Source organism: Clarias gariepinus, chromosome 11 (genome assembly GCF_024256425.1).
Source record: "Clarias gariepinus isolate MV-2021 ecotype Netherlands chromosome 11, CGAR_prim_01v2, whole genome shotgun sequence".
NCBI lineage: Eukaryota > Metazoa > Chordata > Actinopteri > Siluriformes > Clariidae > Clarias > Clarias gariepinus.
Window position 1 is genome coordinate 10,608,455 of NC_071110.1, and position 16,361 is coordinate 10,624,815.

General features: G+C 37.4%; 2 protein-coding genes across 3 annotated transcripts; both read left to right on the forward strand.

Annotated features, from left to right (window-relative positions):
• Nucleotides 1-1,208: 1,208 nt before the first annotated feature.
• Nucleotides 1,209-4,681, forward strand: rnf183 (ring finger protein 183). 2 transcript variants are annotated; one of them, XM_053507252.1, is made up of 2 exons: nucleotides 1,209-1,371; nucleotides 3,384-4,681. In XM_053507252.1, the coding sequence occupies exon 2, from the start codon at nucleotides 3,393-3,395 to the stop codon at nucleotides 4,260-4,262; it is 870 nt and encodes a 289-aa protein (XP_053363227.1). In that variant the 5' UTR covers nucleotides 1,209-1,371; nucleotides 3,384-3,392; the 3' UTR covers nucleotides 4,263-4,681. The 2 variants fall into 2 exon arrangements, with proteins under 2 accessions (XP_053363227.1, XP_053363226.1); XM_053507251.1 differs by having other exon boundaries at nucleotides 1,219-1,371; nucleotides 3,329-4,681.
• Nucleotides 4,682-7,711: 3,030 nt separating this feature from the next.
• Nucleotides 7,712-15,302, forward strand: mgat1a (alpha-1,3-mannosyl-glycoprotein 2-beta-N-acetylglucosaminyltransferase a). The gene is made up of 3 exons (XM_053506724.1): nucleotides 7,712-7,910; nucleotides 8,930-9,909; nucleotides 13,913-15,302. Exons 2-3 carry the CDS (start codon nucleotides 9,238-9,240, stop codon nucleotides 14,609-14,611), a joined length of 1,371 nt encoding a protein of 456 aa, XP_053362699.1. The 5' UTR covers nucleotides 7,712-7,910; nucleotides 8,930-9,237; the 3' UTR covers nucleotides 14,612-15,302.
• The last annotated feature ends 1,059 nt before the right edge of the window (nucleotides 15,303-16,361 follow it).

Here is a 16,361-nt window from a genome sequence, read left to right on the forward strand (position 1 = left end):
TTCCAGACCTGGAAAAGTCATGGAGAATAAACAGTATTTAAATTTTTGGAAAAGTTACAGGTTTTTAAAAAATATATTTTTTTATTAACAATGTGGGTTTTAATAATGCCAATCATTCTAGTTTCAAGTGCTGTGCCTGTGTGTAAACGTGCGTGTGTATGCGTAATGCTGCTGCATGTGATATGGTGGCTTGGTGTCATGGCTCTGTAAGTTTTTAACAAGTGTAAGTGTTTCAAGATGTTCTATTAATTATTTTTTTTTAAATAAACTGGATTTGTCTAGGCAGCAAAGTGGAGTACTGGTTAGCACCCAGCCCTCTGTTTGTGTGTTTTCCCCATGCTTGGTGGGCTTCCTCTGAATACCATGGAATAGGCTCCATGCTTCTCATGACCCAGTACAGGATGAGCGTTATAAACAGCGAGAGAGTGGATTTGTCAATATAAATGAACAAAAAGCCTATTCAATGTCTTTTCAGTAAGACATTTCAAATTGGCAGGCAATTAGACCCACATTACAGTGACCTCCTCTCTGTCCAAACTGAATAGTAATAAATTTACTGTAGACCTGTAAAATAATTGCACTTCAAAATAAGGAATGAATAATAAATGAGTCTGTCTGGTGGTAGCTAGAACAGATAATCGAGTCTGCTTATTAGATTGTACAGGTTTCATTAGTAGACTGGATGGAAAGTAAACCGTGCAACTTTTTGATATTTTTTTTGCAATAGTTTTTTAACAAGGAAGCAAGGGAACATAAATATCTTTAAAATGTTATGCAATGAAAGGCACGTCCATATCTAAAGGATGATGGCGAGATCATAACAGCTGTCATGTAGTTTTATAACAACTTACTTCACTTTCTTTGAATGAGTGAAAAAATATTGAGTCTTAAAATTAGCTGGGGGTACTTAGGGAAAGTTGTGGAAATTTGTTGATCAATAAGTGTATGAACTCTGTTTAATATTTCTTTTTATTCAGTAAAAGAATTCGGTGTGTTACGAAAGGAACCTTGAGTAAATACATGAATAACCATATACAGTTACAAAATGGTATCTATAGTATACATGTCCACAGCCTGAACACAATGCACACAAACACTCTGTGCTGTGTTAAGTAGCTCTGCTCTGTTGTGCTTTTCTAAAAGTTCAAATTCTTCCTGGACCAGTCGAACAGGTCTGACCTGAAAGGGAGGGTGACTGATGGTTAACGCAGGTGAGCAAGAGGAAAAGGTATAACATCAAGCTTGCACAGAGAACGAGCGCAGTCTACATGGATGGTGAAGTGAGGAAAGCAAGACTCACGACTAGCCCGGATTATCTGTCCTTGGTGCCAACCAAGCTTGGACTATATCTGACCGTCCAAGCCTCTGGAGGTAAGAAGAAAGGCTTCGTAATATCTTTCTGAATCACTTATGCACTCAGTAACACCGACTAATTCACTTACTCTGTTGACATTTGAGCTGTTTGAGTTCGTCATTATCCTGTAAACCTGCTATTTATATCCACCTGCTTGATTTAATTTCATTTCCAAAGGTCATTTGGGGACTGAGGAGCATTTTAAAAACGGCGAAAGAGCATTATAAACCAATTCTGGCACCTACTCAAGAGAAAGTAACAGGAAAACAGGTTAAGATATATGGACCGTTTATCAACTGATAGAAGCTGGGAAATGGTTTACTTGGGTTATGCGTGGTGAATATACATATACATATATATATATATATATATATATATATATATCATGTAAGACACAAACAAACTGAATTTCATATCGGATCATATTCATTACCTAGGACACTCGTATTTCATTGGAAATGTTTGTGAAGTTTGTTAAGAGGTCATGTGATGATATGATAGAATCCTTGGAATCTATACAACGTGTAAAACAAATGCTCCTCTTTTAGTTCCCACTAAAACAGGACTAATTTATTCTCTGATGGCTTTTTTTCTATACTTTTTAGAGTTTTTACAGATCTGTAAATAGCAGGAAAGGCATTAAAAAAAACAATCATTTATATATATATTCAGTAATTTATAGAAATTTTAAAACTACCAAAATATCACTGATATGCAGCAGGAATGTCCACATTTGTCATTAAAAACTTTTTTATACGCTTCTTAAAACCAAATAACACAAGATATTCCTTTGTACGCTTTCATAATTCTTCTTTGTTTCATGATTCATAAACAGCAATATGCATTTGCCTAGCTATCTCAACAATAGGGAAACTGTGGCTATGGCTCATATAATCATTCATTTTTATTAAGTAATACTACTTGTGTAGTATGCGTCTAAATGTGGACTAGCTCTTGGACGCAAAAAGTTTTTTTTTTTTTTACTTTTTTGAATTTTTATGCTAAATCGAGTAGGTAACACTTCTTTTCCTTGTGATAAGTCATTATAAATAAGTTTATATATGATGTATCTAATATAAAACACTTCTCGAAACAACTGGTTTTAACTGAATCCTCAGCTGCATGCATGAAAGCTAGCAGTGTAACAGCCTTATATTAATAACTATAATTATAGTTATATACATACGATAAGTGTTGTTAAAAAAATTCTTTTGGTCATTGTTTACAGCCGATGCGTATCCTAATAAGTATGATGGTGACTTAAATGTCCCTGCCACATGTCATACCTTTGGTCAGGATGTATTTAAAAAAACAACAACACATTTTTTATATAAAATGATGTAAAATTCCTATACTAATATATACACTGCTAGCAAAAAGCATTTCAATTAAAATCTTGCCCCATACCCCAACAATAATAATAATAATAATAATAATAATAATAAGATATCTTCTATCAATTTATCATATAAATTTTGTGCTGGTTTGTGCTCGATTGGTTTATTAAATATTAAAATTAATATATTCTAATGAAACTTTAAGCCAAGAATGTTGGTAAATCTAACTGAAGTTAATAAAACCAAGAATTTCATTATTGGTCATTGTTTATACTGATTTGTGCTGCACAAAACCCCTGTTTGTCTTTACTCTTGTTTACGCCCTACATATTCAGGTTTTTTTTACCATTGCCTTACATTGATACACCCATAATTCTATAATATCTAACAACCAAAGCTTTTTATGATAGCAATAAATGTGAAATTATTTATTTTGCTTCTGTTCACATGGGTGGAGTCTTGCTACTATAAAACTTGATGACAATTACAAGCATTTATATCTTTATATGTATTACTACTACAATTTTCGAGAATTGTGCAAATATAAGATCTATACTTCAGACTTACGTTACCAAACACAGCAGTTGTGTTGTTTCCAGAATCTCTAACAACATATCACTGCATCTGTTCCTTACAGGGTGGTGGCTTCCACTCCTCTGAATATTTACCTCTTCCATTCCAAACCTCTGAAGTTCTGTGCCATGACTGACAACCAAGCAAGTGAAGCAGGAGGCCAGGAGAAGCTGAAACGGAATGCCAAACCTCAGTACGACCAGAAGGACGATAACCAAAAGGAGGCGCAGGGGAAGCCAGCAAAGCGTGAAAAATCCCATCGGCGGAGTCGTAGCAGTGACGTGGAGTGTCGTGGCAGACAGAGGGAGCGAACTCGGGAAAGCGTGGGAAAGAGAGAGCGTGGTCGGAGCACAGAGTCCAGACATGGCTCAAAAAGGTGCAGCAGTGGTGTTACTAACTATCCCCAGGACAACCTAACTGATACTGAGTGTCCTATCTGCTTCTGCAGCTATGACAATGTATTTAAGACTCCCAAGCTGCTCTCCTGTGGCCACACATTTTGCCTGGAGTGTCTGGCTCGCATCAACGTCTCGTCTGTGGAGATCAAGAAGCTGTCATGTCCAGTGTGCCGGGAACTGACTGAAATCCGGCACGGCCGAGACTTGGCAAAACTTGGCAACAATGAGAAGGTTTTCAGCCAGCTACCACCTCAGATGCAGAAGGCTCGGTCTGTTCGCTTTGAACGCAGCAAAGGCAAACTGGTCCTTAAGAACACTCCTCTAACGAGCTGCTTAAATAAGAAGAGCACAGTTCTGCCAATTGGGGTCATGGAGGAAGGTCTCGCATCGACTTCGGCTATAAACGTAGGCAGACCTCCGAACAGGATGAGGAGTCGCATGGGAACGTTGTTCCGGTCCAATAATTGCTACTACACTGTTGTGATCTCTATCATTGTGGTCGCGGTGGCTTTGGTCATAATGGGCATTTTGATCTTTGTGGTGATGCCGAACGTGTTTTTTATAAAGAAACCTAACAATCACAACGGAGACGATAACTAGATGGAGGCAAACGCTGTAGGATGAACTGAGGTAGAGAGCCTAAAAGCAGGAGAGCAAACCAAACTTGGACTTTGTGCCGGTTTTGTGGAGATGACTTGGCTGAAATGTATCTGTTGGTCTCGCCATCATCCTCTTGTGTCAGTGGCCCAATACAAAAAGGTTTAAAGCACTGTGTATTGTAGACTTTTTTTTGGTCACATGTACAGCAGTGTAAAGTATACTTTAAATAACCTTCTGTTACATCTGGATAAGTTCACCAGATGAATATACTATATATTGTAACAAATGTTATGATTATTAAAATCGGAAAAACCCGATTTTCCTTGCTTAATCCTGTTCTGTTTTAAAGCTGTATAGAAAATTGCTTTTTTTTTTTTAAGGTCAGTAAAGAGCGTTCAAGAACAAATTAACAGCACTGTTTCTTTTATCATCTTGTACAAAGTATATATAGTAACGGCAAATGCTGTTAGGTATGTAACAATAAACAGAAACAACTTTGCATACATTTACAAACAGTTGTCCTGTTGTCCTACAGTAACATGTTTAATTACACCAACCACTGACTGAATGTACAGTTCTCACCAAAACACCAGAACATAGAACATGGCAGCCAAAGACGCAACTGGCAGCGAGCAAGCACATGTTCACAACGTCTCATGAAGCTGTTATGTAGGACATCCCACAAGTCTTGACGATCAAGTAACAGCAATCTGATCCTGGCAGTCTATTAAACCCTTGTCTTAGTTCAGTGTCTAGATACAGTGCTCTTGATCTGCCAGTGTGCAACATGTTAACTACCCGCTCCTCACTTTTGGTTGGAATGTTGAATGATTGATTAGGTGTTTTTTCACCTGAAAAGTCCTTATAACACACATCTCATGCCTTATGAACTAGGGAAAAATCTAAATTCAAATTCAATTCTTTTTGTAATAGTACACAACCTGTAAGCCACATTTATGCAGACATTTAATGATGAGGTTTAGCAGAAATAGGTCAGAAGTGAACCGCAGGTACCCCGGATATAATAGGCTTAGGTGTCAACATTGGAATAAAGCCAGATTCTGGTCATAATTCATTTTAGTCAGGATCAAATTTAACAGTGTTACTCGCCCACGCAGAACACAAAAGTTTAATACATGCCGAATGTCAAAATACTTTACTAAAGGAGTGTTTGATTCAAATGTGGTTTTACAAAGACTGTACTTCAGTCAGGACATTTCAGAAGGTGTGTGGGACTGGTTACAAGGTTACACACCTAAATGTTTAATGTTTAAACATTTACTAGGTAGTTAGCTGCCCTCTAGTGGATTGTAACCTGAAACCTGCATTTCCTTTAAAACAGCTTTTAAAATAAAGGTGAAGTGATTCAGATTTCTGCACAAGTCCAAGCATGGACAAATTCTGAAACAAAAAAAGATTGACACTATTTGTCCGTGAAGGTAAATTCAGTTTATTGAGATTTCTTTAAACATTATTCTGGTCCATATTCAGAAAGAAAATAATATCAGAATCTCAGGCAACAGAATAACAAACACACAAACACACACACACACACACACATATATATATATATATATATATATATATATACACACACACACACACACATACACCGCTTAGCCATAACGTTATGACCCGCCCACTTAATATTAAATAGGTCCCCCTTGTGCCTGTGATGGAGACCAGCGTTAACCTTTTCAGTAATTAGAGCTACAGTAGCTTATATATTTGATCAGATCCTGAGTCTCTATTTCCAACACATCAATTTTGAGGAACAAAACGTTCACTTGCTGCCTAATATACTCACCCACTTCTATGCGCCATTGGCACAAGATATTGTAACTGCAGCTACTTTAACAAGGGCCAAATTGTGACAATGCTTCTGTACACAGAAGCTTTTCTTTTTGGCTATGATGGGTATAAGCCTTGATTACTTGTAACTGCAAAAAACAACAACAAAGAACAACAACAAAAAAAAGCATTTTAACATATAGCAGTATGAATACACAGCTTTGTGATGATCCTTTACAGTAGCAGTTCTACTGGATTTACTGCATAATTTCTTACGTGGATTGTTGTTGACGCTATTGTTCTTCTTCTTGTTTTTGTAGAAAAACCTGTTAAGTCGACATGTCCACATCACTGTGGAATTAAGAAAACAGCCAAAGAATCTGGAACTTCTGACCCTCAAGCTATAGCAACCACATAGTTAATTAGTCTTATAAAAAAAACTACAATTTGGCACTGACATGCTTCAAAGCATCAATTATCTAAGCAATTTGTTTTGCCTAGGCAACACTTTATTTTTGTATTTACAGATCTGCAGCATTGTTAGTAAAAGATTCACTTAATTTGCTGACATACTTACTGCTTCACCTCTGGATACATTCCTTACGCCAGCCGCATTTTAAAAGGCACCATGTCACATGTTTATATTCAGATTCATTTTCTTTATTTGGTTTCCTTATGTTTTACCAACATGTGACAGGCGTCGCAGTGTGCCAGCACACCATGCACAAAGGTTTTGGTCTTGGTCTTGTCCTGCCTTACAATTCTACTGGGGCAAATCTTTAGGTCATTGTCAAAGGTCTGATTGCATGGTTCAATGTTACTCCACCCACAGAAGCCCTCTCCACTTTGGAGGCAACCCCTTTTGGTTAAAGAAAATTCTTTATGGTGGATCAAGTTCACTATTTTACTGTGACTTGCAAGGAACAGACTAGCACCTGTTGTAACAAGTTATTATTATTATAAATATTATTATTATTATTATTAATTTATGTATTTATAACCAGTATCTAATTGGTCCAAAAGAAACATGAATGAATAAAAGTTATTAATGAATAAAAGTTATGGGGCGACACGGTGGCTTAGTTGCCAGCACTGTCACCCTGCACCTTCAGGGTCCGGGTCCGATTTCCACCTCGGGGTCTGCGTACTAAGTTCTCTCCGTGCTTGGTGGGTTTCCTCCCACTGTCCAAAGCCATGCAGATTAGGCATTCCCAAATTGCTGTAGTGTCTGAATGAGTGTGTGCGTGCTCCCAGGGTGTACCCCACCTCGTCCTGTAAGTCTCCTGGGGTTAGGCCAGGAGCCACTGCAACGCTGTATACAGGATACAGTGGTATAGACAATGAGACTGAGGACTACTGAGTGACTGGAGTTATACTACCCTAACACCCCCCAAACAGCCTGCTTGGTTTTTAGGTTATTAATATTCTAATTAAAAAAAATAATAATAGTTTGAATATAAAAAATTATAACAATAAACTATTTGACTTTTGGATTATATATTATGGATTCCCAGATCTTTCTGATCTAGACTTGTAGGAGAGGTACAGGATCTGCTTTACAACTAACACGCGCTTGACACGCACGCACACACACGCACGAGGTAGATGAAAGTAGGCGGGACTTCCGATATGTAGCGTCATCCGGAAGTAAACCGATGAGTGTCTCGGCAACGAAGCGAGAAGCGAGAGTGCTCTCCTAAAAACTAAAAAAAAAAAATTTTTTTTTAATAAAGCGCAAACTTATGAGGCGGCAACCAAATTATTTTGACTTATATTATGTTTTAAATGTTTGTTTTTTTAACTCTGGATCTTCAGTAAGAGAAATGGGGGAGAAAAAGCAGCGACTTGACTTATCATGTAAGTGAATGGAGTTGCATGAGGTTCTTTTATTTTCTTTTGCTGGAGGCAATAAGGCACAAACTGATTAACTGTATATTAAGTAAATATGTCTTTATAAGATGGCAGGGTGGGGAAGCCGTTAGTTAGTTAGTCGGTTATGTTAAAATGGTGTTCAGGAAGAGTGATATCCACAGGTTAGATTATTGATTGCTGCCTTCATACTGGAAGCTGCTCTTTATTATTATTATTATTATTATTATTATTATTACTTTGTGGAGGAAGGCTTAAAAAAGAGGAATATTATCTGTAAAGGAAATTACTTCAGCATTGAAATGACTGCTGTACAGTACTTCCCATAATCACTTTTTGAACCTAGTGTGTGTTTTTAGATCTGAAAAGTACTTTAAAAAAAAAAAGAAAAAAAAAAACCTTACTATATAAGTATCAAATGCAGTGCAACAACAGGCCTTTTAAAGATTTTATATTCTGAATCTCCCAAATATATTACACTTATCTGCTTAAGATTTGTAAAAAACAAATCGATTCGGTGGCATGTCGCGATTCTTTTGTGTGGTGATCCATGTATCTCCACACTGACTCCAAAATCTATTGATTTATTTTTATTTATTTATTTATCTTTGCATTTGAGATTGTAAAATGTATTTTTTTCCAGTGTAATATTACACTCTAGACTTGGCAACAAGCAGTACAGCATTGTGTGTGGTAGGAGCGAATTATTTACTAAGTTTGCTTGGAATTGTAACACAACCTAGACATTAACAAAAAAAATTGAATCAGGACTTTGATTAAAATTGTAATACTTATAGAACTGCAATACAGATTGAATTGTCCCCTAGGTATCATGATTATATCGTATCTGGTCCATTGTGTGGGTTTGGGTGTGAAGATATGAACAGTTGGGAGTTGTGAAGATTGTGAGGGGAGAGGGGACGTGATGTATATTACGGAATTATTATTATTATTATTATTATGCTTAATTAGGTCCTAATAATACTTTTTTTTGTTTATTTGTACAGTTCTCTTACGTACACTTTGTACAGTGTCCTTGGCTCTTGGACTGAAACTCACCGGCTTGTCAAAGCACCAATGAACACGTCCTTCCTTTGCATTCCAGTTTTATAACAGCTCCATTTCTATTGATGTCTATCACGCTTCTCAAACATTCTCCTAGAAAAGCATATTCTGTTATTAATTATATTCATGTACACAGGATATTACATTTCCTGCCTTATGCTTTGGTTAGTGAGAACGAGCACCTCCTTGACACCGTATTTGCCATATCGGTCACTTTTGCTTCCCTGACACCCTAAGGTCCACTTTGGCCATGTTCCGCAAGAAAGGTTACCTAATTATTTGCGGCACTTTGCTGTTTATTGCTTGGAATGCAGTTCTCATATTTGTTCTCCTGGGACGGTCTCCTGGAAATGACACAGACGAGTCTGTTTTACCGAAAAAAGATCCCCAAAACGACGACGTTGTGGAGAAATTACTTGATGTGATCAGTGCATTCGAAAAAGAACTGGAGGCCCAGAACAAAATTCTTCATCAGATCCAGAGCTATAAGTATTTTTGGGAAGAACTGAAAAAAAACGGCACAAGTTTAAGAAGGAAGTTAGATGCCGTGAGTAATGTTACAAATTTCAGGAGTAAACTACAGTCCTCCGGTGTGGTTATTCCCATCTTGGTCATGGCATGTAACAGAGTGACAGTAAAACGCTGCTTGGACAAACTCCTCGAACACCGGCCATCACCTGAACTGTTCCCCATCATCGTGAGCCAGGACTGTGGACACTCGCAGACCGCCGATGTGATCGCCTCATACGGCAGTCAACTGACTCACATTAAACAGCCTGATTTGTCAGAGGTCCCAGTGCCTGCGGGACATCGTAAGTTCCAGGGTTACTACAAAATTTCAAGACATTACCGTTGGGCTCTAAACCAGGTGTTCAACTCCTTCTCCTACTCTGCCGTCATAATCGTGGAAGACGATCTGGAGGTAAATATTCTCTTGTTATTTATTTGACATTAAAACTATACGTCGGCAAGATGATGCAGTGGGACCACCTGAAATGAAGACATCATGAAAAAGACATCAATAATTTAAATAAGAAAAGTCCTTTACTCCAGGAATAATAGCAAAGCAAATATATAAGTTTAATTTAAAAATTCAAGGACTATGTTGATTAAATTAAAAAGTTAAAAAGTTCTTGAGTACAACAAACCACATTTTAATTTCTGTCGGGCTTTTATGAATTAGTGCTGTGCAAAAATCTGTAGTATCTTTAGTACAAACCTTATTATACATGTTTATTAGGTTTGTATTAAACCATTCGCTATTTCCAAATGTACTTTACAAAAATTCTTAAATAAATTACATTACAGAACAATATCTGCGGTTTAATACACCTAATGAAGGCTCGGGAGTATTGCATGAAAGTAGAAAGGAACGAATGTGACAAAGTTGCCATTAAAACTCTGGCATACTCTATTTTACTTATAAAACTGCCCAAATCTGTATCTAACACTACTGATTATTTTCAAGCGAATGCAGAAATGTTTTTAAAGGCGTCTTTGCTTTTTGGGGGGGGGTTATTATTATTATTTTTTGTATGTGCCCAAGACTTTTGCACATTACTGTGAGTAAAACAGCTGTTAGGTTTTACTGAGCGTGCTGGAGAATGTGAGTTTTTCTGGTAACTTTGTCACACTCGCTCCTTTGACTTTCATGCAAAACCCAGGAGCCTACATTAGGTTTTTTGTTTCCATTTGAAAATTTGGTATGTCATGTAATATGTTGCTTTCTTCTGTGGTTATAAGCTAAGTATCTCCAGGTTCTCGTACAGAGTTAATATGGCTGTTTCAGGTTTAGAGGCAACAAAGAAAGCATGTTTAAACTTAAGCTCTAAACAAATTTCACATAAACATGCGCTACCAGTCAAAGGTTTGGACACTTCTACTGACGAAATGTTTGGTTTAGAACAATAGCAGGCGAGGAAAAGAATGTTAACTCTATGAAACATGTAGAATTAAGCAAGAGGCTTTTCTATGTTTCTTCTGAGAGTCTGAAAAGTAGTTAAAAACATTGAGTCTGAAATTAATTCATACATTGGAGGTAACTTTCCTCTTTTCTTTTGTCTAAGAAGCATTTTTTTAACAGTGAATCTTTATTAAAATGTGCAAGAAAAAAAAGCTATAGTCAGTGGAGTGTGTCTAAAACTTTTCACTGGAAGTGTATAAACCGTGTTGTTATTTTAAAGAGAATTATTTATTTTGGCAGGAACAATGATCCATGTTGCAAGCAGGTGGTTACACAGTAACCAAAGCCTAAAGAGTCAGAGAAAAAAAATAAGGCACCAATTTAATATTTATTTTATTTTTCATATAATATACATATACACACTTACTGGTCACTTCATTAGGTACACCTTACTAGGACCTTTTGCCATCAGAACTGTTTTAATTCGTCATGGCACAGATTCAACAAGGAAACATTTCATAGAGATTTTGGTCCCTGTTGACATGATGGCATCATGAATCTTCTGTTTGACATATTTTTCATTTTCCTCATTTGACATACTTCGGGTGTAATTTAAGTTACTGTTGCCTTTCTATCTGGTCAAACCAGTCTGGTCATTCAACTCTTTTTTTTTTTTTTTTTTTTTTTTTGCACAGTGAACTCACCTCACGGGATATGCTTTCTTTTTCAGACTATTTTCAGTAAACCCTAGACATGTTTGTGTATGAAAATTCCAGTAGAATAGCAGTTTCGAAAATACTCAGACCAGCCCATCTGGTGCCAACAAGCATGCCACGTTCAAAGTCACTTTTTAAATCACCTTTACACTGCATTCTTGTGCTTGGCTTGAACTTTAACAGATGGTCTTGACCATGTGTTTGTGTCTAAATGCATCAGGTTGCTGCCATGTGAATGAACCAATCGTGTTTCAAAAACACAACCAATCGTGTTTCAAAAACAGTACAAAAGTTACAGTACTCCACCTTACCAGTGGAGAAGAATCCAATATAGAAAACTAAAGCACACTGAATGACTGATTAAAGATTTGTGTTAATGGGCAGTAGAATAGGTATACCTAATGAAGGGGTCAGCCATAATGTTGTATATTTTTTACACATATATGTCTATGTAATATATAATGTATACTTAAGTCAACCAAAACATTATTACCAGCTGCATAAGATTTCCCAGCAGAATATTGCTGAAGTACTTACACTGCTTTAGCCGTTGACCAGAAAACATGATGCCCATGACTCTGCTGCCACTTTTGGTTGGTCTTGACTATTGCAGACCAGGAACAGCCTACAGGAGTTGCAGTTTTGGAATCAGTGATCTACCCATCACAATTTAAACCTTGTCAAAGTCACTTAAATCCTAATATGGTCACTAATATCCCACTATATCTCGCCCTCATTATTTATACACACATACACACACACACACACAAACATATATATATATCGCACGGTGACCAATGACACACGCATATTCAGACACAAAGAGCAGGCTGACGCATGCACTAAGACCCAGCAGGGGACACGATTACCCACAATTCCGCAGCGCAAGAGAGAGAAAAAACATTCGCTCAGTTGTGACAATAACATGACGCTCGGCGTAAAAACAAGAAGCGCATGCGTGATATATGATACTCGGTACTTTTAAACCAAGACTTGTTTGATTTTCAAGTAAAATTTTTTTTATTCTTTGCTCGTCTTGCGAAACACTCGCAAACCGCGATACTCACAATCCGAGGTTTTACTGTATCAAGAAATTACAATGTAACTGTAAATAGCCCCGAGTGGCACAGTGGTGAAGTGCTCGCCCTATCATCCTGAGATCGCTGGTTCGATTCCTGGGTAATGCTGTAACCTCTCGCAGCCGGAGGTCTAGAGAGAGCTTATTGGCCGAGCTTTCTAATAGGGGAGGAAAGAGAGGTATCTCGTGCTCCCACATTATAACGGGGACTAGATACCTACAGCCAATCAGGGGCGTCTGTGAGCTTCCTCTGTGAGGATAGCGCTGTCCTCCAAATGTGTTACGCCACCAACGGTGCGTAAGCAAATCGAACGGTGCATAAGCGAGCAGGTCGGCTGGCGTCACGTAGTTCGGAGAAGACACGTGATAGTCTTCGGCACTCCCGACTGAGTGGTAGTAGTAGCCTTAATGTGGGAGCCCCCTAGTGATGGGAAGGAATTGGACACGACTAAATTAGGGAGAAAATCAGAAAAAAAAATAAATAAATATATATATATATATATATATGGTGCAAAAAGTGTCTATTTTTTGTACAATACACGTGATTTGGCGCATTTACGGCAAGCAGTCCTTTTTGTGGAAATTCTTACTCACTGTACTGTAGATAACATGCAGATAAGAACAAGGAAGAAATCTTTAGTTAATGTTTGCTTCAAACGTGACATATGGAAGCTGGAAAAACGAGTATTTGTCGCATGGTTTGTGTAAACTTGTAAACTTGTGTGTAAAAAAAAGTAGTTTTGAAGTACTGAAACTAGCCAATCTGGCCCCAACAGATATGCTGTACTCAGTCAAAGTCATGGAGTTTATTCCTATTGTGATGTGAACATTAACTAAAGCTCTTGACCTGAATCTGTATGATTGTACGAGTTGCAATGCAACATGATTGGCTAATTAGATAAATACATGAATGAGCAGCTGTACAGGTGTTCCTAATAAAGAGGTCGATGGGTGTATTTGAATATTCTAGGTAAAGGCTGTATTAGGTGAATTCCTGAATTCTATTTGAATGCAAAACTATTTGTCTCCTCTTTTTCTTTTAAAATATTTCCAGAGACATTATCAGTGTTTTATCTGCTACATACTGCAAAGTTTGTTTAACCCTAATAATGTCTGATTTTATCGCACTGCGTTTGTTATACAAATTAGATTGATCAGATTTGTCATTCAGCATGCTGCCTTCAATTTGGCACGTATTTGATCTCCTTCTTGTCTTCCTGCCTTTCAGGTGGCTCCAGACTTCTTTGAGTACTTTAAAGCACTTCACCCCGTTCTGAAATCTGATCCGAGTCTGTGGTGCGTGTCTGCCTGGAATGACAACGGCAGGGACGGATACGTAGATCCTGCGAAACAAAGCCTCTTATATCGGACCGACTTTTTCCCAGGGCTTGGGTGGATGCTGCTGAAGGAGCTCTGGGTGGAACTCGAGCCAAAATGGCCAGCTTCGTTTTGGGATGACTGGATGCGTCATCCCAACCAGCGCAAAGACAGGTCATGCATTCGTCCAGAAATCTCCAGAACTTTGACGTTCGGCCGTAAGGGTGTGAGTTTGGGTCAGTTCTATGACAAGTATCTCCGTTTTATCAAACTCAACACCGAATTTGTGCCTTTTACACGAAAAGATATGTCGTATCTAGATAAGAGGAATTACGATCAAGCTTTTGAGAAGGAGGTTTACAGTGCGCCTCTTGTGGCAGTCGAGGAGCTGAAAAACGGGAAGCTGTCTGGGCCCGGCCCGTTTCGGCTGCAGTATTCCAGCGCACGGGATTTTAAAACCCTAGCGCAAGGACTGGGTGTCATGGATGACTTGAAGTCTGGAGTGCCAAGAGCTGGGTATCGAGGTGTTGTCAGCTTCTTCTCACTAGGAAAGCGGGTTTATATAGCGCCACCTGTTGGTTGGACAAAGTATGATCCAAGCTGGAGTTAAGGAAGCTTGGTGTGTGTGAGGGAAAAATCTGTGTGGTCAGAACAAAGATTTTATATTGAAAAAAAAAAGTCTGCAAGGATTTTTCATAGTGCAAAAGTGTTAAAATGTGTTTCACATTCACGCTTCAATTAGTTATGTTTATTTTATTTGGCTGATCCTTGCAAGTGTTCACTGCGCAGACCAGAGACGCTTCAGTATAAGTTGAAAATTGTAAAAGATTTCACGAGACCAAAGAGAATTTTATAGAGTTCTTGATTTCTATATCTCAGGTCAATGCTAACATTTTTTAACAAAGAGAGACAAATCTATACCTTCAGTGTTAGATATATATTTATTGGGATTGTCACACCAAGTTATTGTCAAACCTGATTGATATATGTATATAAATATTTATTTTTTAATCATGACAGATAATCACTGATGCAAATATTCTTTATTCACCAGTCACTTCATAATTTAAAACATTTCTCAAGTGCCTTCAAATTTTAATAGCTTTGTTTAAACGGTTATATGTGGACTCTGTGATTATGTGGTGGTGGTGGATGTTGTGCATTTTTTGAGTAGAAAATGTAGCTTTTAAATCTATATTTGTTGGAGAACATCAGTAGCTTTGAACACAGACTGGTGTTATTCTAAAGTTTTCGGATGTAAAATGTGGGGGGGAAATAAAGCAAACTTTTACTTATTTTAACTGCTGGCTTGGATAACAACTGTGTAAAACGTACTGACTTTGATAAACAAAGAAATTCACAGCAAAAATTGCGAAAGGTTGGTAAAAATAAAACAGATTTCAGAATCTGATGGAAAAATTTTTTTCCCCCTAATGTGAAACCATGTAAAAAAAATTAAATAAATCAATTACAGATTATAATTCAGTAGCATGTGAACACACCTTTGTCATCACGCTTGTCTCAAGAAGATTTAAAATAAGTGAATATTTTAAAGGATAAAAATGAAACGTATCATAAGTTCTATATCAAAAACAGTTCATGTTAAAATAGCACAAACTGCTTTACAAAGATTTTAAAAATTTATTCCAGATGCAAGGCTTATAATACACTGCCATGTGAGACATGGAGGGGCTTTCCCTGTACTGAGCAGGAAGATCTAAAACCTGTGACTCGCAACTTGTAGCAACGCCTTGTTTACCAGTAAAGCAGTGGCATTGACATGACAATAAGTGTGCAACTTGTATTTGGATCTCTTCTGGTTTAAAAAAAAGTCTACAAAATCAAAAATTCTAGCCAGCAGAGGTCAGACAAAGTCCTATAGCACACAACTTCAAAATATATATATAAAAAAAACAGTAGTCTCGTTATACAACAAGAAGCGAATCAGCTGCGTTACTTAATGTTCAAATAAGTGGACATACATTACCTGTACCAGTGTGGATGCACCTTCTAAATGTTTTCTGTTTGTTTGTTTAGTGGTTTATTTCCTCCATTCTCTAACAATACTGGATTTTTTTCAAAACTACGAAATGATGCATATGAGATGCATATCAGAGCTGTTATTAATTTTTTTTACAAAGCATAAGTAGCATACACATCTCAATACCAGCTGTTCAAATGAGATTATTGCATATTTTGGATGGTTTCAGCATTGTTCTACAGTGTAGAAAGAAGTAAAAATTAGAACAGACCATAAAATGTATGTATCCAAACATCATGACTTAACAGGAATGATGCACACACTTGCACAATGACTGGTGTGCTGAGAGTATTCCACCAGCCAAATAATATCAGGACCA